The sequence below is a fragment of the Hydra vulgaris genome, chromosome 03 (assembly GCF_038396675.1).
Source record: "Hydra vulgaris chromosome 03, alternate assembly HydraT2T_AEP".
NCBI classification, from domain to species: Eukaryota; Metazoa; Cnidaria; class Hydrozoa; order Anthoathecata; family Hydridae; genus Hydra; species Hydra vulgaris.
In genome coordinates this window covers 18,413,687-18,440,700 of record NC_088922.1, presented here as the reverse complement: position 1 = coordinate 18,440,700, position 27,014 = coordinate 18,413,687, and the positions used below count along the sequence as shown (strand labels likewise).

General features: G+C 26.0%; 1 protein-coding gene across 1 annotated transcript in view; it reads right to left on the bottom strand.

Moving 5' to 3' along the window:
- LOC136078521 (neurofilament heavy polypeptide-like) overlaps window positions 1-27,014 on the bottom strand; it is a 70,398-nt gene that overhangs the window by 3,350 nt on the left and 40,034 nt on the right. The window contains exons 3-6 of the mRNA XM_065794297.1: window positions 10,299-10,373; window positions 5,804-5,854; window positions 4,278-4,322; window positions 4,106-4,168 (exon numbers count right to left, since the gene is read on the bottom strand). Coding sequence (XP_065650369.1) covers window positions 4,106-4,168; window positions 4,278-4,322; window positions 5,804-5,854; window positions 10,299-10,373 — 234 coding nt within the window. The remainder of the gene's footprint in view (window positions 1-4,105; window positions 4,169-4,277; window positions 4,323-5,803; window positions 5,855-10,298; window positions 10,374-27,014) is intronic.

Sequence of the window (27,014 nt, the reverse complement as noted above, 5' to 3'; positions counted from 1 at the left end):
TTTAATCTTTACAATAGTCATTTATTTCAATAGAAAAATTTAGAAGTATATAAAAATAATGGCCTTTTTTGCCCTAGATAAAATTTTTTATTTTTTACATTTTCAAAATGAAAATATAAAACATATATAATTACATTAAAAACTATGCATTAAAACTATATATTAAAAATTAAATAACTTGAGCATTTTATTGTCTTTTTCAATAAAGCTCTAAGAGTCATAAAGAACTATTCATCTTATAAATCCATTTGATTGTAATAGTCCACCTTAACTTTCAGACTTCAAAATTAAAGAAAAAAAAAAAGAATAAAAATTAAAAAACAAAATATGAAAACTATATATTTTTTGAAAATACAGGTATTAGAAAATACTTCTCTTTAATTTTGTAACATTCGCTTTAAAATTATGGAAGAATGATCTTCATACATAGTCTTAAAGCATTAAAATTAATGTTAAATTAAGATTAATTTTGAACCAAAAAAATACCTGGTGGAGAGTAAATTTAGAGTTTTAGACACCTTTATTACAAAAAACAAAAAACAGCTAAAAGAGATATGGAACATCTTGTAGTTGCTGAGATATCTGATTTTAAAGTTTTTTTTAAAACATAGTTTTAGCACTTAAACTACCATATTAAGTATCTGTTTAAAGTAAAATTGTTTTTAAATAATGTTAAAACAAATAACTATTATGAAAAATAAACTTAAAACTATTTTTGTTAAACATTTCAAAATTTAATATTTTTTTCAAACTTTTGGTCAGAAATTTAATTTAGCTGGTTGAACTTGTGTTAATGAAGTATTTTATTTTGCTAAAACATTTATAATAGGAACCGATTATTTATTTTTATGTTTAGGTGATTTGAAGTTTACTCTGTGTTGTTACATTACTAAATATAGAATAAGTGCTTTTGTCTATATAATCGGAAAATATTTAAAGTCAACTTGATCAAACAGCATCAACATAAACCTGTCTAAAGTGAAATTTAAATATTCTCAAAATCCTTTGAATGGGATCTATCTTTTTTAACAAATGAATTTATTAAGAAATAACAATTCATAAGCAAGCAAATATTTTTATATATACTTAAATTAACTTTTTTTTACTAAATGCAAAATCTTTTAACTTTGTAATGCTATTGCTGTTTCAAACTTATCTTTTTCAATTGTTTTTTCATATTTTTTTTAATATCTTTTAAAATTTTATTTTACAAATGTAAAGTTATCAGCAACAAAAAACCATATTTTATGTTGATTTATCTTATTTTAATAAAATATTATATTAATATATTTATTTTTATTATATTAAACTTATATTTAAATAAATATAGTTTTTTTTATTTAATTCCATCAATAATTTTACTTATTATGATCACACAATTTCTTAAAGCAAATTATTTTTTATGAATTAGTATAATAATATTTATTATTACTTATATAATAAATTATAATTATATTATAGCAGGGTGTTTATGTCTATTAATTACATGCATTGGAATAATTACTTGCATTGGATTAATTACTTGCATTGGAATAATTACTTGCATTGGAATAATTACTTGCATTGGAATAATTACTTGCATTGGAATAATTACTTGCATTGGATTAATTACTTACATTGGAATTTTTACCTAAGAATAGTAAAAATACTTTTATTCCAAAATAATAATTTTTACATATCTTTAAACAGCGTTATTTCTTTAAACAAAAATAATTTATGTTTGAATTTTATTTATCTAGGTTTTACTTTATATTATACATTACTTTATTTATTGAATCCTAAATTGTTTATTTCTATTTTAACTTATTTATTAAATTTATAACATGATTTTAATTATAATTTTTTTACCTTTATTTACTAGGATATTATGTGGGTTTTTAAGTAGATTTTTTGGTAATAAAGGTGCTATATTAATCTCTTTTATAATTATTATATCAACACTTATAATTTCTTGAATCGTTTTTTATGAAATTAATTTTAACAATAATTTTTTATACTATGATCTATTAAATTGATTTAGTTTATGGTTGTTAAATAATTCATTAATTTATGGTTGATAAATTCATTTAATTTAAAGTTTAATTAAATTACTACTAACATGTAATCACTGTTTCATTTTTTGTTCATTTATTTTCTTATTCCTTTATGGAAAATGAGCCTCACTTGCCAAGATTTATATCTTATTTATCGTTATTTACTATTTTTATGATAGTGTTAATATCAAGTTCAAACTTATTTCAACTTTTTATAGGATAAGAGGGGGTAGGATTATGTTCATACTTATTTATTAATTTTTAGTATACCAGAATACAAGCTAATAAATCGGCAATAAAAGCAATGGTTATAAATAAACTAGGGGACATTAGGTTATTAATTGGAATAATATATTTATGAATATTTACTGGGTCTTTTGAATTCAATGACATATTTATAATTTCCATAACTAATGATTTTCCTATTCTTTATATCCCATTTTTTTTCATTTTAATAGGTGTAATAGGAAAATCTGCTTAATTAGGCTTTCATATGTGGTTATCTGACGCAATGGAAGGACCTACTTCAGTTTCGGCTTTAATTCATGCAGCTACAATGGTCACAGCTGGAGTATTTTTAATTATTAGAATGTCACCCGTATTTGAACTTTCATCTACTATATTAATTTTAATAATTATTATAAGTTTAACTTCTTTTTTCTCAGCAACCATAGGAATGATTCAAAATGATTTTAAAAAAGTAATAGCATATTCTACTTGTAGTCAACTAGGTTATATGATTATGATTTGTGGGTTTTCTTTTTATGACCTAAGTTTATTTCATTTAATAAACTATGGATTTTTTAAGGCATTATCATTCCTTAGTGCAGGATCTTTAATTCATGCTATAAATGATGAACAAGATATGAGAAAATATAGTGCTTTAAAAAACTTTGTACCTTTAATATTTATTTTTATAATTATAGGGTCTTTAGCATTATTAGGATTACCATTTTTAGCAGGATTTTATTCTGAAGATTTAATTGTCGAAGTAGCATTATTTTCAAATTTTTTATCTTTTTCCGTTTGAATTAGTATTAGTCCTGTATTTATTACAGCCTTTTATTCTTTAAGACCTTTTATTCTTTAATTTATTCTTTAAAGCCTTTTATTCTTTAGTTTATTATAGTTTCATTAATAACCCACAACAAGATAAAAATAATTTTACTAATATTCACGAAAGTGATTATAAAGTTATTGCTTCATTATTTTCTATTTCTTATGGATACATGTTTCAATTTATAATTATAAAAGATAATTTTTCTAATATGATCTACAATATTAGTAAACTACCACCTTTTTTTTTTAGTGTATTAGGGGGTATTACAGCTATAATAATATTTAGTAATTTAAATAAAACTTGAAACATTGTTTATTATCAATTATTATAAAAATATTTATCTATTTTTTTTAATAATTAAAATTTTGATATAATCATATTTTGATTAATCATATCTTTTCAACAAAAATGAGTCTCTTAGGATATAAAATTACTTATAAATTTATAGATAACCAAATTCTAGAAAGTTTAGGGCCATTTTATTTTATTTTAATAAGACCATAGGTATAATTTCAAATAAATCAAGTAAAATTTATTTAAATTCCATTTATTCTTATATCTTAATTACATGTATTTTTTTATTTTTTGTGTTTTAATTAATATAAACTAATTTTTGATAATCAAAAATTATAATACATTCCTTAGGATTAGCAGGAATGCCTAGAAGATATGCAGATTTTCCAGATAGCTTATTTACTTGAAATAGTATTAGTTCACTAGGTTCATTAAAAAATAGGAAATAAAAATACTTCCTGTTTTTCTTCTCATCTAAAACAGGATCCACCCCCCTCCAGATCCAGGCGCAGTGCCAGTGCACCCCCTACTACAGCTACCGCAGGGAGCCCCGCACCGCAACAAACCCCACAATGTGGTCGGTTGGTGCGGTGTGGGGTATATATATATATACATTTATACAATGAAATAATAATAATTTTTATAATAGTATTAATTCAATCTTAAATATTTTATATTAGAACAATGGTTATAGAGATATATCCAATGTAAAAATTACTTGGTTCATTTCTTTTTTTCATTAAATTTTTCTTACTCTGGATTCTTGATTGATTTGTTTTTTCTATAAAGAAATATTATAAACATACTTTAGTTAATATTTTAATAATGCACAACAGTAGTGTTTATAACTTTATACATTGCAATTAAAAGTTTTTAAATTTGAAAATTACTTGAATCTGCTTTTTCTTCTTTTTTTACCAATGGCTTCTTCTTTTCTATAGAAAAATTGTTTTGTTTTAATGTTTGTTATAAATATTGCAAATGTTTTATTTTGTTACAGTTTAATTTTGCTATGAGTTACATTTCAGGTTGACTTTTTGGGGAATGAGATAATAGGTCAAGCGAAAAATATTTTGCTAAATTTACCATATATCTTGAAGATTTAAGCTAGCTAATAATTGCCACAGGTTTTTTCATTTAAAAATTGAAGTATAAAAACCAAAATGAAAAATTATTTTTTATTTCTTTGAAATAAAAAGTTTCATTTAATCTTTAAAATTATAGATAGGTTTTTATTTAAAAACAAAAAAAGAAAAATTATTCAGAACTGCTTTTTTAGAATGAATATATATATATATATATATATATATATATATATATATATATATATATATATATATATATATATATATAATACATACATACATACATACATACATACATACATATATTATTATCATCATCAAGTTCATCTTTTTCGAATGCTAATGAATGCATGTTACAAAACAAATAAATTTTTAAAAATAAATATTTTTTTTTGCCCTCCAATAGACTTGATTTTGGTTTAAATACTTTTTTAAGTTCATGCAAATTTTCAAGTCTATTTTTTTAACTTTATGTTGGAACTTATTTAATAACAAACATAATACAAAAATTTGATGAAAATTCAAAACGCATAATGACATTACAGCAAAATCCCAGTAATGAATTTTTTTCATATCACATAAAAAATCTATATTAGTGTATATAAAAATGGGTTGTTCATTCCTTGTGTTTTACAAGTTCAAATTTCAATTCTCTCCTGTCTTTTCTTATGTTTTTTTGGCACGTATTTTGGTTTTTAAGTTTTTTGTTAACCATTTTCAAATTCTTTAACTATATTTTTTAACTTTCTAATAACTGCCAACTTAAATACTGATTGATTGCAGTTTTGATAGTAAACTTGTTTATAAACAAGTTACAAATTTAGTTTTTGAAACCATTTTGAATTTTTTAACCATTTTGAATTTATTGCACATGTGCAAACAGTTAAATAGTAATTGTTAATTTCAGAAAACCACAAGATTATGCCACGCTATGATTATGTGCTTTTGAAATTTTATATGTCAACAATGCTTCTCTATCTGCTACTTATTGAACCATTTTATATTTTAATGAAAATATTCTGCTTTACATTTTCAATTTAAGATATTAGACAAGACAGGTAAAACGGTAGCTAGTTTATTGAATTTTAAATCAAAATTTTGAATGTAATGATAAATCTAATAATAAACCACCAATATTGAATTTAATCTTCAAACAAACCTTTGATCTGTAAACAATATTAGATTTTTAAAATATAATAAGATACAACAATAAACATGCATATCTATGAGGTAGCATAGGATACACATATGTATGTTTGTTTATGAATGTGTAAAGATTACCAGTCTACAATTACAATATTTTTTATTAAACATAAATGTATAAATATTACTTGTCAACTTTTCTTTTTTTGATGTTTTAATGCGTGCTGGTTCTTCTTTTTCTAAACAAATAAAATTTATATATTAACATGAAAAATAAATGTTCAAAAATTAATAATTGATAATAGTATACTAATTGATATAGTATTTGATTATAATAACATCAGTAATATTCTAAATATTTTAAATAATTATATCCTAATAATGATAATAATAATAATAATATATTGAATCTAATTTTGTATTACGTCTTTAGCATTTATTAATATTACACTATAATAATATCTCCATAATATAATTATAAACTACACCTAAAATTCAAGTCAAAATTGTTAAATAACGACAGTAAAATAAAGTTTTGTTTTTTTAACAGTTTTATCCGAGAGTTTATTCCAAAAATGTCATCTAGTTTTAATTTTTTCTGTCTAACTAATCAAAAAACAAAAATAGGAATGTTAAAACAATTATGGGGTCAATCACCTCAAACAATTATTAATGGTGAATTTTTTCCATTTGGTATATAAAACATGGCTAACGTAAAATGTTCTTAAAATTTTTCATATTATTGCTGCAAAACTGAAAAAACGGTAGAAGTAGTTTAAACATTCCTGATTTTAAACAAATTAATTGGATGCAAGGTGTTCGCAAATGACGGATGTGTCTATTTAACGGTTGATAAAAGGTAAAAAAAAAAAAAAAGAAAAGAAGAAAGAAATTATTTGTATAAAAAGAATAAAACTTATCAAGGAGATAAAAGCATTTGCAAATTATATATAAAAGTCAAAAAGTTAATCGTTTGTTTAAAAAAATTACTTAAGTTATAAATTATTCAATTAATTTAAAAGTTAAGTAAAGTGTTTATATTGAATGCGGCGGATTATACCTGCTTACAGATAAAAAAGAAATAGAAAAAAACAAACAACGAAACTCGAATTTAGAAAAAGAACTTTTAATTACTTGCCATCAGAGGCAAAGAAAGAATTTTTTGGTGTTTGAGATAGGTAACTTCCAGACATGGAGCAAATTCCAAACATTTATATGTTTATACTTATGTCAAATAATGAGGGTTTGCAAAAAATTGCGATGATTGGAGGCTGGGAACAAAAAAGCCCCAAAATTTTTGCCCCCCCCCCCTGCCTCAAACGTGAGAGCAACAAGTTGATGAAGTATTTTTTGTACTATTCTTAACTAGACTTATATTCATTGATAAACTTTAGATTTCATTTTAAAATATTTTAGCGTTCAAAAATTATGACCATATAAAGTTTAAACCTCCCTCAATTTGAGGGGGTTGCAAATTCTATATGGTAATAATTTTTAAACGCTAATAGATAATACTTTGAAACTTAAAACTATCTTTATAATGGGTGATTTTTATATCGATCTTATAAAAGCAAGCTCAGATAATTCAATCTCGGAGTATTTGAACACCATTGCTTCAAATAACTTTCTTCCTTTTATATCTTTACCAACAAGAATTACCAATCACTCAAGTAATTTAATTGATAATATATTTTCTAATTCAACTTCTAAAGATATTTTTTCCGGCAATCTAACTATTAGAATATCGGATCATTTGCCACAGTTTCTAATTTATTCATCTTTTAAAAAAAAAATTAATAATTCTCGAACAAGCAATATTATTCTTCGAAACTTCAAAAAATTAAATAGTAAAGAATTCAGGAATGGTTACTTGGAAATCAACTGGGATAAAGTAATCCAATTTTCCAATATTAATACAAATAAATCATATGAAAATTTCTTCATTACCTTTAACTCTCTTCTAGACAAACAGACAACGTTAAAAAACTAAGTAACTGTGGCCTAACACGATGCCTTAAACCATGGATTACTTCAGCAATTTTTACCTCGATAAAAAAACGAAACAAAATATTTAAGAAGTTCCTTAAAACAAAAAATCTTCATGACAAACTAATTCTTGAAAAAACTTACGAAACCTATAGAAATTTACTTGTAACACTTATTCGAAGAAGCAAAAAGAACCACTTTTCTAACTACTTTACTACCAATAGCAAAAGCTTGAGAGCTACATGGAAGGGTATTAGAACTTTTTTGAATATACGTTCGAATGATATCTCATTTACATCTTGTAGATCTTCAAACAACACCATTATCAATGATCCAGTTAAAATCTCGGAAATTTTCAACTCCTTTTTTATTTCAATCCCTGAAGAACTGCAAAAAAATATTCATTCATCTCATACTGACTTCCATAAGTATTTAAAAATATCAAACCCTGAGTCTCTTTTCATTAAACCTACTGAAAAAAATGAAATAATATCAGTTATTCTTTTTCTAAATGATGGCAAGGCTTCTAGTCCAAACAGCATTTCAGCCTTTATTCTAAAACTTCTTGCTAATGATATTTCCTCAGTACTTTCTGAACTATTTAATCTCTCATTCACTACTGGTATATTCCCTAATATTTTAAAAACTGCATCTCTTAAACCAATCCATAAAAAGGACTCGAAACTTGACTGCAATAACTATAGACCAATATCATTATTATCAAATATCAGCAAAATTCTTGAAAAATTTATCAAGTTTGGATTTTATTTAAAACACTCTACTTGCCATGCACTTATTAGCATTACTGAAATGATTTGTGGTGCAATTAATAGTGGTTCTTTTGCCTGTGGCGTCTTTATTGATCTCCAAAAAGCATTTGATACAGTTGACCATAAGATATTAACTGAAAAATTGTATCACTATGGTATACGGAGTATCGCTAATGATTGGTTTTCATCCTATATTAACAACCGTACTCAGTTTGTCTTGATTAATGGGTTTCAATCCACACGTAAAGTTATTAAGTTTGGTATACCACAGGGTTCTGTTCTAGGACCTGTACTGTTTTTAATATATATTAACGATCTGCCTCACTCTATAATTAATTTGATTGTTCATCATTTCGCTGACGACACTAATCTTCTATGCATAAATAAATCACTCGCGCAGCTTTGTAAAAAATTTAATTCAAATCTCCATCATTTGTGTCATAAGTTAAATAGTAACCGTCTTTTCCTAAATATCAATAAAACTGAATTTATTATTTTTCACCCTCCAAAAAAAAAGACTGATAGTAATAATGTGAAAACTAGAATTAATGGTAAAAGACATTTCTCATCTAAATATATAAAATACCTTGGGATATTTCTTGACAAAAACTGGTACTATCATTCATGGTACTATCAACTAATTCAATTAAATAAAAAACTCTCACGTGCCAATAATATGCTGTCATTAATACGACACTATGTTCCATAATATGTTTTAGTATCAATTTACTATTCCTTGTTCTCCTCACATCTAAGTTATTGTTGCACTGTTTGGGGTCAACAAGGTAGTCTTTTATTACATCGTATAAACAGTTTACAACGCACTTCCTTAAGAATTATGACATTTTCTCCCTTACGATCTAATATTGAAAATAGATTTTCTGAATTAAAAATTCTTAAATTTCAAGATCTTGTAAAGCTTTATAACTGTCTCTTTGTGATTGATTTTCTTCAAAATAAACTACACAATTTGTTCAATAATTTTTTTATTAAAACAAGTGACACACACAAATATTACACTCGAAATACTGAAAATTTTAACTTGCACACTTCCTTTTTCAACACTATCAAATATGGCAAGCTTTCTATTAAACATTAATCTATTTCTCACTGGAACCAAATAATACCATTTATAAAAAAAAAGATTTTAACTAAATACCCTTATATTACTAACATTCTTCTTCTCAATCAAAACCAAATTAAGAAATTTATATTTGAGTATATATTTAATGAATATTAACTTTATTATTTATTATTATTGCTTTTTTTATATTATTGTATTTATAAAACTATTATTACTTTTATTTTATACTGTCTTTTTTAACTCTACTAATATTACTATTATCATAAATTTATCTTTGTTTTATAAATCTTATTAATATTATTTATAGTGATAGTGATTCAATTATATTAATAGTTTTTATGGTTATTGTCCTAATTTTTGCAATTGTTATGTTTATTTTATTAATTTCTGACGTAGTTATAAACTTTACTATAATTATTTTTACCATTGTTTTTATCATTAGTTATAATTTTTAGTAAAGTTATCATGATATAGTTACTATTTGTTTTTTTATTCACATTATTATTAATATTATTATTTTTATTATATTATTATTTCAATTATTAATATCATCTTTATTTATTAGTGCTTTATTTTCCTTTCGTTCTTTTTTTTTTTTTTTTTCTTATTTATAATTTTTCTGTGCTTTTTTTTTTTTTTTTTAGGTGTCGCTCCATTGACTAGTTTTTAACTATATGAGTGACACCGACCTTATTTATGTGAGTTTATAAAATATTATTGTAAATTTTCATATTTTATGGTTAAATAAATGGATAAAAAATAAATTTTTCTTTTACTTCTAGCAAATATTAGACAACACTTTAAAAACTATGAGTTTAAAAACATATTTAAACTTAAGTGTACCATTTTTTTCATTGCCTACATTTCTGAATCTCTGATTCCTTGGGTCTTGATTCAACAGCTCTTCAATTTGAGTGTCTGAAATAAAAAAGAATGAAAAACTACTTTTTTAAAGATAATATCAAGTTAACAGACACACATATATATATATTTTTTAAATTTTTTTTTAATTTCAATGAGTTAAGTGATAAAGGTATAAATAAATATCATCATGATTATGTAATACTTTACAATTATATATACTGAATAAATAATATAAAAAACGCCTAATATTTTAAAAGTTCTATTAGGAGAAATTTGAATTCAGGCAATTTTTTTTTTATGTTAAAACTTTCTAATTTTAACATTAAATCATTACATTGATCCTTTTTCTGTAAGTATTGTTATAATGATTAAACAAACAATTATAAATAAATAATCATTTATTAAATTATGAATAAATGAAATATTGTAATTTCAAAGTGATCTAAAATTATTTATGACACAATTATTTGAACTTGGATTAAGAGAAAAAGCAAAATTATGATGATGCACGCTTCCATTAAGTTTAATGATGATGGTTCATTATTTGATTTTTCATAAAAAAAGATTTTAGCATATATTAAAAAAGCATGTTGGTAGTTCAAAATTTACTTTCATTTTTAAGCAACAACTAAAATACTTCTGTTTACTAGTTATTTAGATGTAGAAAATAGAAAGTTCAGAACTTGGTTAGCACAAGAAAAGTTTAGCAAATATTTCAATGAACTTTATGATTTTGGATTATTAAGCAGATTAAAAATCAAGATCAGTTAAAAAGTTCTTACTGTTGTAATAGAAATATTTGTAATAAAACAAACAATATTTGCTATTAAACGAATCACAAACTAAAATTCTATTGGTGTATATATTCTGTGAACAACAAATAATTGTTAAAAACTTCTTTATTAGCTTAAATCTTAAAGTTGAAAATTTTGAATCTTGGCGTAAGATTAGCATTGATTTTTGACTTGATGATATTTCAAAAGGCTTTAAAACCAACCTTTTAGGCCACTCTTTTGATTCAAATGAAGTACTTTGTTGACAGTATATAATATTTTTCTTTGTTTATATAAAAGCCTGAAAAGTGTTGGTAAAGTTAATGGCTACAGATTGAGTGAGTGAGCAAGTCGGAACCTGAGTTAATTAAACTAAAATATTATTACTTCAGTGAGAATTTTAAACTTGGATTATGTTGTTAAAAAATCAATAAATTATTTACATCTATGAATAATTATGGCTTAATAATTATTCTATGAATAATTATATCTATGAATAACTATGGTTTAATAATTATTCTATGAATAATTATATCTATGAATATTTATGGTTTAATAATTATTCTATGAATATTTACATCTATGAATAATTATGGTTTAATAATTATTCTATGAATAATTATAAAATAGAAAAATAAAAGTCAAAAACTGTTTGATAAAAATAACTTTCCTTTAAAATCAAATAACATTGATGGTGTCATGGTTTTATATTATCATAAAAGTTCCTTTGAATTTGTACATAATTTTATATTGAATTATGAATTTCTTATTGGTTGCAAGTATTTGTTAATTTGTCAATTAATTTTGATATACAAATTGGCTTTTTATATTTTTTGAAAAAAATGGTATAGTTTTTCAGAAAAATTCATTTAAAAATGCCTCCAGTCTTTATTACTTTATAAAAACAGTTTTGGTTGAATTGCTAACAGAGTATTCTAAGAGTAAAATATAAAAGAAAAACTCTTTGTTTTATTCAGTTCATAATGAAATGAATGAAATAAACTAAAGCAAATCGATTGTTTGCACAGCTTGTAACAAAGTATGAAAGCTTAATACTTTCGTAGAAAATGTACTTTATTGAATGCTAAAGTTAACAACAAGATTGAATAAATAGTAGTGGAATGATAGATGTTAGTAAGTTTGTTATTTTAGAGATAAAACTTGATCAGCAGAAGAGGTATCAAAGACAAGAGTCTGTTTGAACCAAGTCCAGAGAATTATCTCTACTTTAACAGAATAAGGTGCGGCATTACATATTAAACTTAAGTTATCCAACGCTTGCGTCTAGAGTATCATTATATATGGCAGTGAAGTTTGAGCAACCAAAAATTATGATTGCATCTGCAGATAAATAACAACAGAGAAGCTAGTAATCAGATCGATATATGTTGTAGCTCTAAAAGATAAGAAATTAAAAAATTGGATACAGACATACATAGCAGTGTTGGTCTATATTGATTATAATAACATTGTTATGTGCGACGTTAGATTCATGTTAGGATTCACACTCTAGCTGATCTTCATTGTTCACATTTTGTCCATTTTTTTTGTAGTTCAATGAGTTCATCAACAGGTTTTTAATTTTGTTTAATGGTTTTTCAACGTTCAAAAGTTATGACCATATAAAATTCTTCCTTCCCCAAATGTCATTTTTAAAACATCGAATAATTCTGATTTGCTCACATTTATGGGAGCAAATATATTATATATAATATTTAGACATGAAACTTATAACTTTTTGTACTTAATTGATTCATTTTAAATGATTTTAGAAATATTGTAAGAAATAATTATGCACAAACGAATTTTTTTGAAATGAAATTGAAATTTTTTTGAGTTGAATTGAAAATTATTGATGTTGCTCATTTTGAAATTCTGTCCATCATTCCGAAGGATGCCAATAATCATGCGTTCCCTAACTGTTTAGTTAATAAAGTTCTGTCATATGAGAAAATGTGTAAAAGAGATTGGATGTGTTTTAATATAATAAAAAAAACTTCTGTATTGTGCTCCTTGTCTTATTTTGAATAAAACACAAAAGTGCCTCCATTTTATTTAATTTTACCGAATGCAACATTAACAGAGGATGGAGGAAATAATAAATTCGTATACTGAAACTGAATATTGGAAATAAAATTTCTTAAGCACATTTTAAATATCAGAATGTGTTTTGCAGTGGCGGATACAGGATTTTTGAGTGCTTGCTTCCCAGACATGGAGCAAACTCCAAACATTTGTATCTTTATACTTATGTTAAATAATGAGGCTTTGCAATATTTTTTGACATAAGTATAAACATTGCAATATTTGGAAACTGGAAACAATAAAGCCCTTTAAGTTCATCTCCCACCATTAAAACGTAAAGGGCAACAAGTTGATAAAATATATTTTGAATTATTCTCAACTAGACTTATATTCATTTATTTATTTTTTTTCATAATTCTCAGCGTTCAAAAATTATGACCATATAAAGTTTAAACCCCCCTCAATTTGAGGGGTTACAAATTTTATATGGTCATAATTTTGGAACGCTAAAAGATAAATACTATGAAACTTAAAATTTTCTTGATGAATATAAGTCTAGTTGAGAATAGCACAAAAAATATTTTATCAACTTGTTGCCCCTCATGTTTGGGGTAAGGGGAAAGAAGTTAAAAGGCTTTTTCATTCCCAGCTTCATATCATTACAAATTTTTGTACAGCCTCATTATTTGACATAAGTATAAACATACAAATGTTTGGAGTTTGCTCAATGTTTGGAAGTTATCTCCAACACCAAAAGATCCTTGATCTGTCATTGGTGGTTTAGCTTTTTCTCAGACAGCAAGTTCATTACTTTTTTACACAAATTTAAAACAAGTTCATTATTCTTCAAGGTTCACGGACGCAAAAAAAAAAAAAATTCGATGAGATTCTAAAGAAAAAATATTTTTTTAATAGTAGTTGATACCACTCCTGATTGTTCTCACAAAAAGCCAACTATTTTAGTTGTTTGTTATGCTAAATTTTCAGAAATTACAATAATTTTTGTTGAAAAAAGATTTTATTTAAGAATTTCATAAAAAAGACAAAAAAGAAAAGTTACTGCTCAAACACTGGAAACTTTTGAAATTTTAAAGTTTGATTTTCAAACATACAAAGGCCAGGCCAGAGCCGTGACTAGGCTACCCCACACACCCAATAGAGGGGGGGGGGGGTGGGGTAGGGGGACAAAATTGGTGGGCCTAAAAGTTTTTTTTTCTTCAAATAACACCTAACGCAAATACTTTTAAGATTTTGGAGCCCTCAGAAGTTAATTTTTCAGGAGGAGGAGGGAGGGGAGGGGGATTGGAGGCCTTGCACCAACTAGCCACTGCACTGGTCCATGCTAATAACTCTAGCGGCAACATGGATAGATAAAATAACGGCGTGCAAAATTGAGAAAATAAATCATTACTGTATTTTCTCCAGCTGCTGAAATCATATTTGATTTATTGTGGATTGCGCTGAATCATTCAAAACGCAATAATACAATTCAGCATAAACGACGAAAATTTCTACCAGTCTCAAAAAGTACAAGTCATAAAATTATGAAAAGCTATTAGCTGAAGTTCTTTTTACTTTGCATGTTATGTATACAAACTAATTAAATTAAGTATATATACTTATATATATATATATATATATATATATATATATATATATATATATATATATATATATATATATATATATATATATATATATATATATATATATATATATATATATATATATATATATATATATATATATATATATATATATATATATATATATATAGTTAGGAATCAAGAATATGCAATTTTGTTTGCCATTAAAATAATATATACGATAATCCACTTCAGTCTTTTAAACTTTAATTTTTTAACTTCTTCCATTTTTTGGGTCTACGTGTTTTAGTTTTATTTCAATAACATTAATTAAAAATTAGGCTTACCAATTCTACTTGGTAAGCCTAATAGTGAGATGAAACATACTTTACATGCAATTAGATATACAAACTCTACATGCAATTCAATAAAACATACTCTACATGTATGATTTTACAAGCTTTGTAGTTCAAATGATTTTATTTTATGTTTTTTGTAACCCATGGTATATTAGCATACGAGAGATGACTGTGAATTAGTTTCAAGTAAAGTTTTTTCATTAATGAACTTGAAGAGTTTTTTTTTTCTTATCCTATAACTCAATTAATTACTTGTAAGCATAAGCAATTAAACTTGAAAAACTATTTTTAAATCTCCAGTAGATGAGCTTTTAAAAAATATGCAATACTTTATAGTTATTCATTCAAACTTTTATAGAAAAAAACTTTTAAAGTAATGAAGCATGGAGGTTTAAACTGAACATTCAAAAAAATATTAAACGGTTTGACCTCAAAAACTAATGGTTCTCATAAAACTAAATAAAATTCTTACATTATAGTAAAGATTGAACTCTTCAATGAAATTGAAATATAGTGTTAGTAACGACATTAGTAAAAAACATTTATTATATTCTGCTGTGGTACCATGTTCCACTGATTCTCTATTTTCAAAATTTCTTTTTTTGTACAAGATAGGTAAAACAATTGAGAAATAAAACAAATTTTTTCCACTCGTTAATATAAACCATATTTTTTAACATATAAAAGAACAATGCATATTTCGACTATTTTATAGTCATCTTCAGTTGAGTTTAAAAAATTTAGCAAAAACCAAACAATACCGTAAAAAAGATATTAAATTATTTAACAAAAGGTTAACGACTTATAAAATAGTAACAATTATGTGAAAAGAGATACCTTGTAATGGTTCAACTGTTTGTTCATTTCTGGATTTTTCCTTTCAATGAACAAACTTTCCTTAACCTTAAACTCGATGTTATTGGAGGCAGAATCCAATATCGAAAAAAAGTCATTATTATAACTATCAAAACAATTATTATGGGCGTGGAGATGTTTGTATGGTGAGTTTTTGTCTTTCCTGTAGAGTTCAATCATTCGTGTTTTGAGTTCGCGAGAAGTTTCGCTTATATATCAGGAATTACATCCTGTGCATGTATATATATATATATATATATATATATATATATATATATATATATATATATATATATATATATATATATATATGTATATATATATATATATATATATATATATATATATATATATATATATATCACCGCGATTTTTGGCTTAGAACTTTTGTTTTGGTTTATTGTAGAAAATCTGGTTTAAATCTGGTTTATTTTTAAGTCTTTGGTCTTTTTTTATTTTTTCTGGTATGTTTTTTAAAATCTGCCTTAATTCTGGTTCATTTAATAATAAATCAATTTAATCAAGCTTTTATTTCATGAAAAAAAAGTTAATTAAGGGAAAGAAAGATTTCCATTTTTCCATTTTATAGAAGAACAATTAAGTTAAAATAAATGAAAGAAATGCTTACATTAAAATCTTAAAACGTTAAAAACTTTTACTTGTAATATCATTAAAATGTTGCTTTTATTCCTTAATTGCCTAAAATATTAGAAAATTATTACATTCAAAATGACATTTTTTGAGAAAAATTTGCATGTAATGAATGTTGTTTCGCAAGTTGAAAATGCCTTTTCAAATTTACTGTAATATCTTAAGGATGTAAAAAGTCAAGAAATTAAAAATCATTACAGAAATCGTCATTAATCATAAGTTAATTGACATTGCATCTTTGAGCGAGTCTAAAAAATTTTAAGAAAAATGAGTTTCTAAAAACACCGCTGAATACACCTATCCAATTTAAATTCTACCATTTTGCGCGGCGGGGACTGAACTCTAATTGTGTGATAAAAATTCGAAAAAACTTCTTAAATATCTGTATTTGAATTAGTCTTTATTTCTATTTATCTCATGTTTTGAATTCAACACGATGGGTAACTGTACAGCAAAATAGGGTGTTCGAATAGCCATTATAAGCTTTTTAAGTGGAAAAAACAAGAGTGTAATGTTCATGAAGGTTTGAAAAAAGAACAATGTGGTTGTAATCGTCCTTTCAATCTTTACTGTTTTCCAAGTTCTTTAAGAAATTCTAGAGAAAGAGAAAAGTGGAAAATTTTATTAAAAAGAGAAGGTAAAAATAAGAATAAATGGAATCCATGCGACAGTAATCGTGTTTGTTCGATGCATTTTGTAGATGGAACACCTACCATTGCTAATCCAGATCCTACTTTAAATATGGGACATAATTCTACTAACATTAAACCAAGAAAGAGTTTATAAAATCGTTGTCAAAAATCGAACTTTTTAATTTTGAAAAGTAGCACAGAATGTAATGACACGAATAATAAACTGAAAATAATACCAATGAGTTAAGTAATAATAATGATAATACAATTTATTTACCACCGCCAAGCTGTGAACATTCATATGCTAGCCAGTCATTGCTAAATGTGCGTGAAGGATGTAATTCTGAAAAGTCTTTGATTGATTCTCTTGTTAAAAAAGTTAATTTCTTGAATATATCCTTGAAACAACTAAACCAAAAACAAGTTAATCAAACTAAGAAATTGTTAATTTTTTTATGCAACAAATGAGTCAAAACAGACAATAAAATGAACTTTTATACAGGAATATCTACAATAGCTTGATTTAATGCCATCTTCTTACTTATTATACTATTTCTTCAAAAGCTTAGTTACTGGCGAGGACCAAAACATGTTCAGAATACTAGCAAATTAAAGCGCAGATTTCAGTCAACTAAATATAGAAAACTTTCTCACCGTGATGAACTTTTTTTAACACTTGTGCGACTTCGTCTTGGTATTCTTAATGAAGACCTTGCAGAACAATTTGGAATTTCTCCTACTACTTCTTCTAACACATTTACCACGTGGATTAAGCTTATAAGCAGTGTGTTAGGTAGTGCTCTTATTGTATGGCTTCCACGTGGAACCATCAGGGAAAATTTGCCTAGAGTGTTTAAGAATGCAGGATATTACAAGTGTTGTGTGATTATTGATTGTGCTGAAGTTTTTATTGAACGATCCAAGTCTCTTTTAGCACAAGCTTCAACTTGGTCTGATTATAAACAACACAATACGTTTAAGTTTCTTGTTAGAATTTCGCCCAGTGGTTTTATCACTTTTTTTATCTGATTGTTATGGTGGAAGATGTTCAGATAATTTTATAACAAAAGACAGTGGTTTTTTATGACTTGTTAGAGCGTGACGATGAAGTCATGGCAGATCGTGGATTTCAAATTCATGAAGAACTTTTCTTAAGATTTTGTACTTTGACAATTCCTCCAAGTGCTCGTCTCAAAAGTCAAATGATGCATCTGAATGTAAAAAAACTAAAAAAATAGCTAACTTAAGAATACACGTTGAACGAGTCATTAATAGAATGAAAACTTATAGAATTTTAATGAATGTATTTTCTCTAACAATGTTGCGTCATGTTGATGATATTGTGAGGGTTTGTGCTGTACTCTGTATTTTGAAACCTGTATTGGTCAATAATTCAAGAGATGGAAATATGAAACCTTAAAGTCGTTAAATAATAGTACACAAGGAATAATGTATTAGTACAGGAATCTGCGCTAATACCTTTTAAAACTAAAAAGTTCTATTTTGTACAAAGTTTATTTAAACTCCTTCTTGGCTTTATGTTAGCAATGGTAGGTGTTCCATCCACAAAATCCATCGAACATACACAATCACTGTCGCATGGATTCCATTTTTTCTTATTTTTACCTTCCCTTTTTAATAAAACTTTTCACTTTTCTCTTTCTCTAGAACTTTTTTAAAGAACTTGGAAAACAGTAAAGATCGAATGGAAGATTACAACTGCATTGATCTTTTTTCAAACCTTCATGAACATTACATTCTTGTAATTGTATATTTTCTGAAAAAAAAAAAGGCTAATAAGTTTGGCATGCGTTTTTACCCCCAGCAAGTCTAGGGTCCGGAATCCCTCTCCCTCCTCTGCCTTTTAAGAGCAGGTTTAACACTGGTAGTAACGGATTTTGTTTAGTTGCTAAAACTTAAATTTTGTTTATTTTTATTACGCGTGTCCGCGTTTTTATTAGATAAACCACTGTTTTATTTGATAATTTAAAATGTTTATAAGTTAGTTAAGTGGTCATGACCTCCTAGGTGTCCATTTTAGAGGTATTTAGAACAATCATGATTAGTGGTCGTACATATATTACAGCAAGGGGGTAGGGGTAGGTGTCCTAAGTTGAGTAATTTGCGTACGTAATGGGGGGTAGGGGTGGATGGGTGATGTTCAACAAGTGTATGTACGCAAACTCAAAAAATTGAGGTGGCAGTTCATGTTCACTTGCCAATTAGTAAAAGGTGATCGCCGCCCACGTCCATGGCCTGCCAAGGTTATAAAAGTTGAACAGCATAAAATAATAGTGATCACGTTTGCGAGCGTGAATGGAAAAACAGCACAAAATTAATTCTAAATAAATTAATATTAATGTTAACTTCTTGAAATAAAACTTACTAATATTTCAAGTTTTAATAATATTAAAACCATGTGGGGGGAGAGGAGAGTGTATTAAAATGTCATTATAGTGTCAAATAAAGATACTTTAAAAAAACTGCGACGATTAAAGCCTGGGAAAAAAAAAAGATCTAAAAACTTGGCCTTCCTGGCCTAAACTTAAGGTGGTCACTTTTATCGTTGGGGGGGGGGGGGGCTGAAACGCAAATTAAGGGAGCTAAGGCAGCCAGAATCAAAATTTTAATAGAAAAAACAGAAATTTCTAGAAATGTAACAATATTTATTTTTCCTTTTCAAATAAAAACAAACTGCCATATATTGTAACAGTGGAAATCTTTATTAAGCTCGTACAAAATGCTACTAAGGCAGTTTAAGAACTAAATGATAAATATCAAAAAATATTTTAACTAACAATGTAAAATGCAGTGATCAGTTATCTCATTAGATGGTTGGTTACCTGAGGAGAACAGTATTAAACAATGGCCAATGGTTTTCCCAACCATTTTTGTTTTCAGTTTTCTGTTTTCAAGCTATAAAGTTTGGTTGATTATAAGTTGAATAACCACTTGTAGGCAGTTTACATAACAAGTTTAATCTAATTTCTAATTATTCAACAAAGCTTAGTGTTAAATAAAAATTGTGCTCAAATAATATTTATAGTAACAGTCTATAAATTTGCACTTGATTTCTTCCCATTTGTTATTGTCAAATTTTATATGTTCAATCAAATTTCCATGAGGCGTCCACACCATAAAATATGAGTGATGGTGCCTTGAAACAGCCATTTGTACAAGGTTTTTCATATAATATGGATGATTTTTGTTTAAAGAAATACCAACATCATTTTTAAGCAAATATGGAAGTTTTACGCTCAGATCAAGTAGGGACAAGTAATTTATAGAAAATGGGCATTTAACTTCAAGACATGCAGGTGGACAACACAAACAAGTAACAATACGATCAGGGCTACCACCAATGAAGGAAATATCTCTATCCTCTATCTGAAAATAGCCCACAATCATGGATTGCTACATCTTTATGATTGATTTTTAAAATTTCATTAAAACAATTAACAGCATTCTGTTCCATTTCCCTGCAATACTTTATTGCAGATATGTTTGATTTAACAAATTACATGCCAGATATACGTTGATTTAAATTTTACATATCAGCATCAATTTTATTTAATTTGTTCATTTTTGTCCAAATATCGTAACTTTTTGAAGCTGTTATAACATCTTTTCTATATTCATACCAGTATTTGTTTTTATTTTGTCCTTTGGTCAACTGCTCAATTTCTTCATATGAAATGTTATATTTTTCTCAAGTGATAATATATCTTTTGATATTACCAGTATATCATTAACACTCATTAGATTTGATTGACAAGTACTAATGTCGTTTACTACTTCTAAACTAAAGTCAATATCTGGTTTCGAGACAGTATTAAAAATGATGGAATTAGGCGCTATTTCTTTTAACGCTTTTGCAACATCCTGAAGATTAAGTTTAGTAGAATAATTAGAAATGGGATTAAATTTCTCATACAAACTGTCTACAAATGGTCTTTTTTTTTTTAAATGTTGAGAAAAATTTTCTCTGCTAAAATCTAGATTTTTAACTTTAACAGGTAAAACGTCTTTTCGATTTGGAAGCCATTGATTTGAAACCATTGTGCAAGCCGAATTTGTTAAGCCCATTCTTTCAGCAGCTTTAATTCTAAACATTGCTGCAGCAACATGGTTACATGTTTGGCTCATTCCTGCCAAACATGTACAGTGACAAGATCAGATTTTTGCATTTTCTTTTTCTATAATCAACCACAGTTTATGGCTTGTATCATTAATACGTTGTGAATGTCTGCATTCACCTTTTATTGCACAAAATGGACTTTCCTCACTTATACAGTGAAATGAGAGTTTTTGAAGCCAGCCTGTTTTATAAAAACTAAAAGCTTTTGAATTTTTATAATCATTTAAGTCATTGCTGTCTAATTCAGATGGGTTAAACATCAAATAGTTAAATATATCTGGATACAAAGCCATTGGCCATTGTTTAATACTGTTCTCTTCAGGTCATCAACCATCTAATAAGATAAACGGATCATTGCATTTAACATTGTTAATTAAAAGTTTTTTTTGATATTTATCTTTAAGTTCTTCGACTGCCTCGGTAGCAGTTAGTACAGGCTCAATAAAGTTTTCCATTGCAAAAAATACACGAGCAACCAATTCCCTCTTTGTTTCAGAAACACGCAAATTTCGAAGTCTTAAATACTGCATTAACTCATAAACTTTCATTTTATTAATTAAATTTAAATCCATTATGAGTTTATCTTAGGATAAACGATTTAAACAAAAGGAAAGCCTAATGTTTGCTTAAAAATCCTTTGTACGTAAAAATTTTTCTTTTACCCACACAATTTGGATCCAGACCTCAATATTTCTACGCGTATTTTCCGATCGGATAGGTGTATTCTTAACTGTTTCTTGAGACCATTTAGAAGTTTACGGAGACCTAGACCTCTACAACATAGATGTCTACTGCTTTTACTGTCTACGTGTTCCGTTTCTAACTATATTGTTGAGTATTCTCACTGGTCATCTGCATAAAAATCACACTAAGAAAATATCAAGCCAAGTCTTGCATAATAAATGGAGTCAATTATCGCAAATGTTGGAAAAGAAATCTATATCCATATGCAAGCGGAAAAAAATAAATATTTTACAGGTTGAAAATGTCGGATTTAGTATAAGTATTTGGAGTGTACTACCTTCCCCACGCCGCTTTGAAGGCTGGACTGGCACCCCATACCCCATTAAACATTCAAAAACTCGTTCTCCTCCTCTTCCTCTCTCTTCCTCTCTCTCCCTCTCTCTCTCTCTCTCTCTCTCTCTCTCTCTCTCTCTCTCTTTCTCTCTCTTTCTTACAAATTAAATTTTGAAATTCAAGGATGAATTTTTAAATAAAAAAGCATTTTTCAAAATACAAATAATAAACAAGACCTTAACGCTAAAAACCATTTTTTTTTTTTTTTGGTCTGGTTTATTTCTGGTTTATTTTTGTTTCGTTTTTGGCTTGTGCCCGAAAAAAAACCTGGCAACCCTGTATATGAACATACTTAAATCAGCGATCTCAAAATATAACTAGATAGCGTATACGGCTAATTTTTTGAAGCCAGTTTTGGCCTCCCAAGATGGCGACGGTTTCGGTTGATTACAAATGAAGAAATGTCTGTTACGAACTTTTATATCATTTATATATATAAATATTTTTAAATGTACATGCCTCAAATATAAATATAATTTTCGGTTTTACATAATAATTTTAAAAAAAAGGCAGTATTACATATTTACGTAAAATTCTAATTATGTATTGTTTAACAAAATATACTCTAAACAATAAGTTTGTATAATATCTTGTTTTTTAAAGATAAATAAATGTTTTTAAATAAGATAAAAATTTTCAGTTTTTTTAATTAAGAATTAGTTTATTAAACATTAGTAATGAAGAAATAAGGAACTAGTAGTTATCCAAGTTAACAATTTCCAAACAACTTTCAAATAATTATTTCAATTTGAAAAACTGAAATAAGAACAAAGAAGAAACTAGCAGTTATCCAAGTTAATAATTTCTAAACAACTTTCGAATTATTATTTTAAGTTTGAAAAACTGAAATAATTTTATTCATATTTTGTTTAATTTTCATTTATGTACTTTCTTGTAATTGTAGTCATACTATAAATTATTTGTTTAATATTGTTTATAATACAATTTATGCACCTTTTAGTTCCTAACTACCCAATGTTGTGTGCTAGAAGGTTAATAACACAACTGCATGGTAGGCAGCTGAATATCTTTTTAAAATAAACTTTTATGAAATTAGTTTTTCAAATAGATATCACAAATTTACAAATGCTGCATGAACTATTAGCTGAGCTCTGTAAGTACACACAACTCAGGGGTTTCTTCTAGAATTTTTTTATATAGTTATTTATGTCTTACTTTATTTGGTTGTACTTTACTAAAATCACAAAACATATATATATATATATATATATATATATATATATATATATATATATATATATATATATATATATATATATATATATATATATATATATATATATATATATATATATAATATATATATATATATATATATATATGTATATATACATACATATTTGTTTTTCTAGTTAATTTGTTTCAGCTCATTTGGCAGCCAAACTGCCAAATGAGCTGAAACAAGGAAAATATATTGTTATCACTTATAGTTGAGTCAAACATGAGGAGCTAGTTCAATTATTATTTTCAAGAAATCGACTGATCTCAAAACAGAACTTGCAATTGCATTTTGAATTCCTATTTCATTTGGAAAGTGGCAATCTATTAATGCAACCAATTAATTTGGAAACACCTTTCAGTTTCTTTGCATATGATAATAACACTTATGGTTGGTTTAATCAAACCTCCTATGTCTTTGAATTTTAAAAAGCTATTTTGTTTTAAATGAAAAGGGAGTACTAGTGCATTCTGACATTTAATGAGGATATTTTTTTTTGAAGTCATTTTAGCTATGTATTCAACAATATATGAGATCAAAGCTTTTTTGTATTCAAATAGATTGTTGCAGTTTGGAATATCTGCATTATCATGATCACTAACAGTTGGTTCTCTCTCCAACAAATCATATTTTCTTATTAATTCAATTTCAGTCAAAGATATTTTAGTACAGGAATCACCAAAAGAATTGTCTAAAACATATTATATATGAGTTTTATCTCTGATGCTGCAGTTTTCATTTGAACATTAAACGGTACTTTGCATAAAATGTCATTTATATGTGGCTGTGAATTGTTGGCAATTGATACTGCTGTTAAACATTTCTGCAGATCTCACAGCACCAAAAAAGAGCTCTAGATGGTTTTGACTGAGCTTACATGTTAACAAATAATTTAATGGTGAACCTTCTTATTCAACCCAGTCAAGAAATACCTTGAACAAATATCCAATGAAACCAGTTTTTCGATTATACAAGATCATTTGTGTACCAGTAGTCTCTTTAAGACTAATGAAATAATATGTATCCTTTAGCAAATTGTTTTCTTGAATTTAATGTCATATAATCAATATATTATGCGAATAAACTCAACGACATATTATTTAACATTAATTAACTCAACGACATATTTTTTAAAATTATTTAACAGCTTTTTACAGTGCATTAATATAAAAAAGTCAGCAAGCTGTAATATACAACCATAATACTTAACAGCAGGTAAGCAGGATATTTAACTAAAGTTAAGGAGATATTTCAAAGAGGAGTTAATGTTTTGAACATTTCTATGTAAAGATATAAATACATTTTTTCATACATTTGTTTCTTCAATTGTATTGATTGATTATCCTTCAAACTATAAGAAATTATTGTTTACTTTTTATTTGTTTTAAAAGTTGTTATAAATAACTATAATTCAGACCTGGTTTTTTTTTAACAGTATAAGTGACACTTTAGAATATTTTATTCAAATAGTTTATGCAATAATAGAGTTCAAGTATAATATAATTCTAGAAGGAACCCCTGAGTTTTTGCATACTGACAGCACTCAGTTAACAATTCTTGTAGCATTTGTACAAAATGGCATCTAGCTACAAAAAATAGAGAACATAAAATTGTAGGTAGAAATGATTGCCGTTTATCATGCTGTTATGTTATTAACCTTCTAGCATACAGCATTGGGTAACTAAGAACTAAAAGGTAGATAAATTATACATAAGTTATCTACCTTTTAGTTCTTAGTTACCCAAACTTGACTAAATTTGTAAATGCCGTTTAATAATAAATTCAATTATTCAAAAAAATAATTTTTTTTTTCTCTAATATTTATAAAATTCATTTGTTTGCTATTATTTTTAACAAATTTATAAGCTTATTTAATTATTTTCTTTGGTAGTTTGATGAAGCCATGTAAAATGTATATCGGTTTCACCGCAAGGAACTAAAATCAACGCCATCTTGGGAGGCCAAATTTCGCTTCAACTTTTTTCGAAAAAACCATAGAATCCGCTATCCAGTTATATTTTGAGATCAGTGACTTAAATACGGAGTTTTCTTCATGTTTCAAAGTTGCTTAGCTTAAATATCAAAAAAAGTTGTCTACGGCCTTAATATATATATATATATATATATATATATAAATATATATATATATATATATATATATATATAAATATATATATATATATATATATATATATATATATATATATATATATATATATATATAAAGACACACACACTCAATTCGCCTGTAAATCAAAGTTAAATAAATCAATCGGTATATGTACGGCATAAAACGCTTATCTCTATAAATCTTATTGTGCTCAGTGTCATTTGGCATCGTTTACTTTTACTCAATCCTATGATATCTTTCGCTAAAGCTTTTACAATAATCTGATTAAAGATAAATTCCACATTCTGATCTAAATCCAGATCTTATCTTTTTAAATAAAAGTGCTATTAATATTATTTTTTACATTGTCTTGTGACTTAATTTAATGCTAATCTTAAAATAAGTGGAGCCATTTTATTTGTTAATTAAAAAATAAAAGGTTATTAGCTATAAAATTGTTAAAAAACTTTATGTGCAACGGGCACCATATTTATACGTTCATTATGTCCCACACCTGATGATCAAGTTATCCATCATATTATATCACAGCTAGCATTTTTTCTATAATCAGTTATAATTTTAAACATCCGCTAAGACATTCACAGCGAATTTATGATTACAATATAGGTTAATATATTTTTCGTTACGGGTAAACACTTGAGTAATTTACATAACAAAATTTTTAATAAAATAAAAACAAAGACAAAAGTTGATGAAGACAATCTTTTATTACAGTTAAACAAAGAAAAAATAATAATTTAATGTAAAAATTAAATAAAAAGAGCATTTAAAATATGGTCAAAAAAATAAAAAAAAACGCACACGGTAATGATATTCAAGTGCTTTTGGTGCCCTTTCTCACTTTTATACAGTTATTTAAATTATATATTTACATATATATATATATATATATATATATATATATATATATATATATATAATATATATATATATATATATATATATATATATATATATATATATATATATATATATATATATATATATATATATGTATTATCATATATATAAATTAATGTAAAATTGCACTTGATGAGCACCACTATCTTTTTAAAAACAAAAACAAAAAAGTCAAAAGGTTCAAATAAGGAGAGCCATCCGACCTCCTCTCCTTACCTAAATACAAGATTTGAAAGTCTATTAGTTAAAAATTATTTGATAATAAACTTTAAAAGTTATACACAATAATCCAGAAAATAGTAATATTTTTTCTCTTTTGTATACCAAA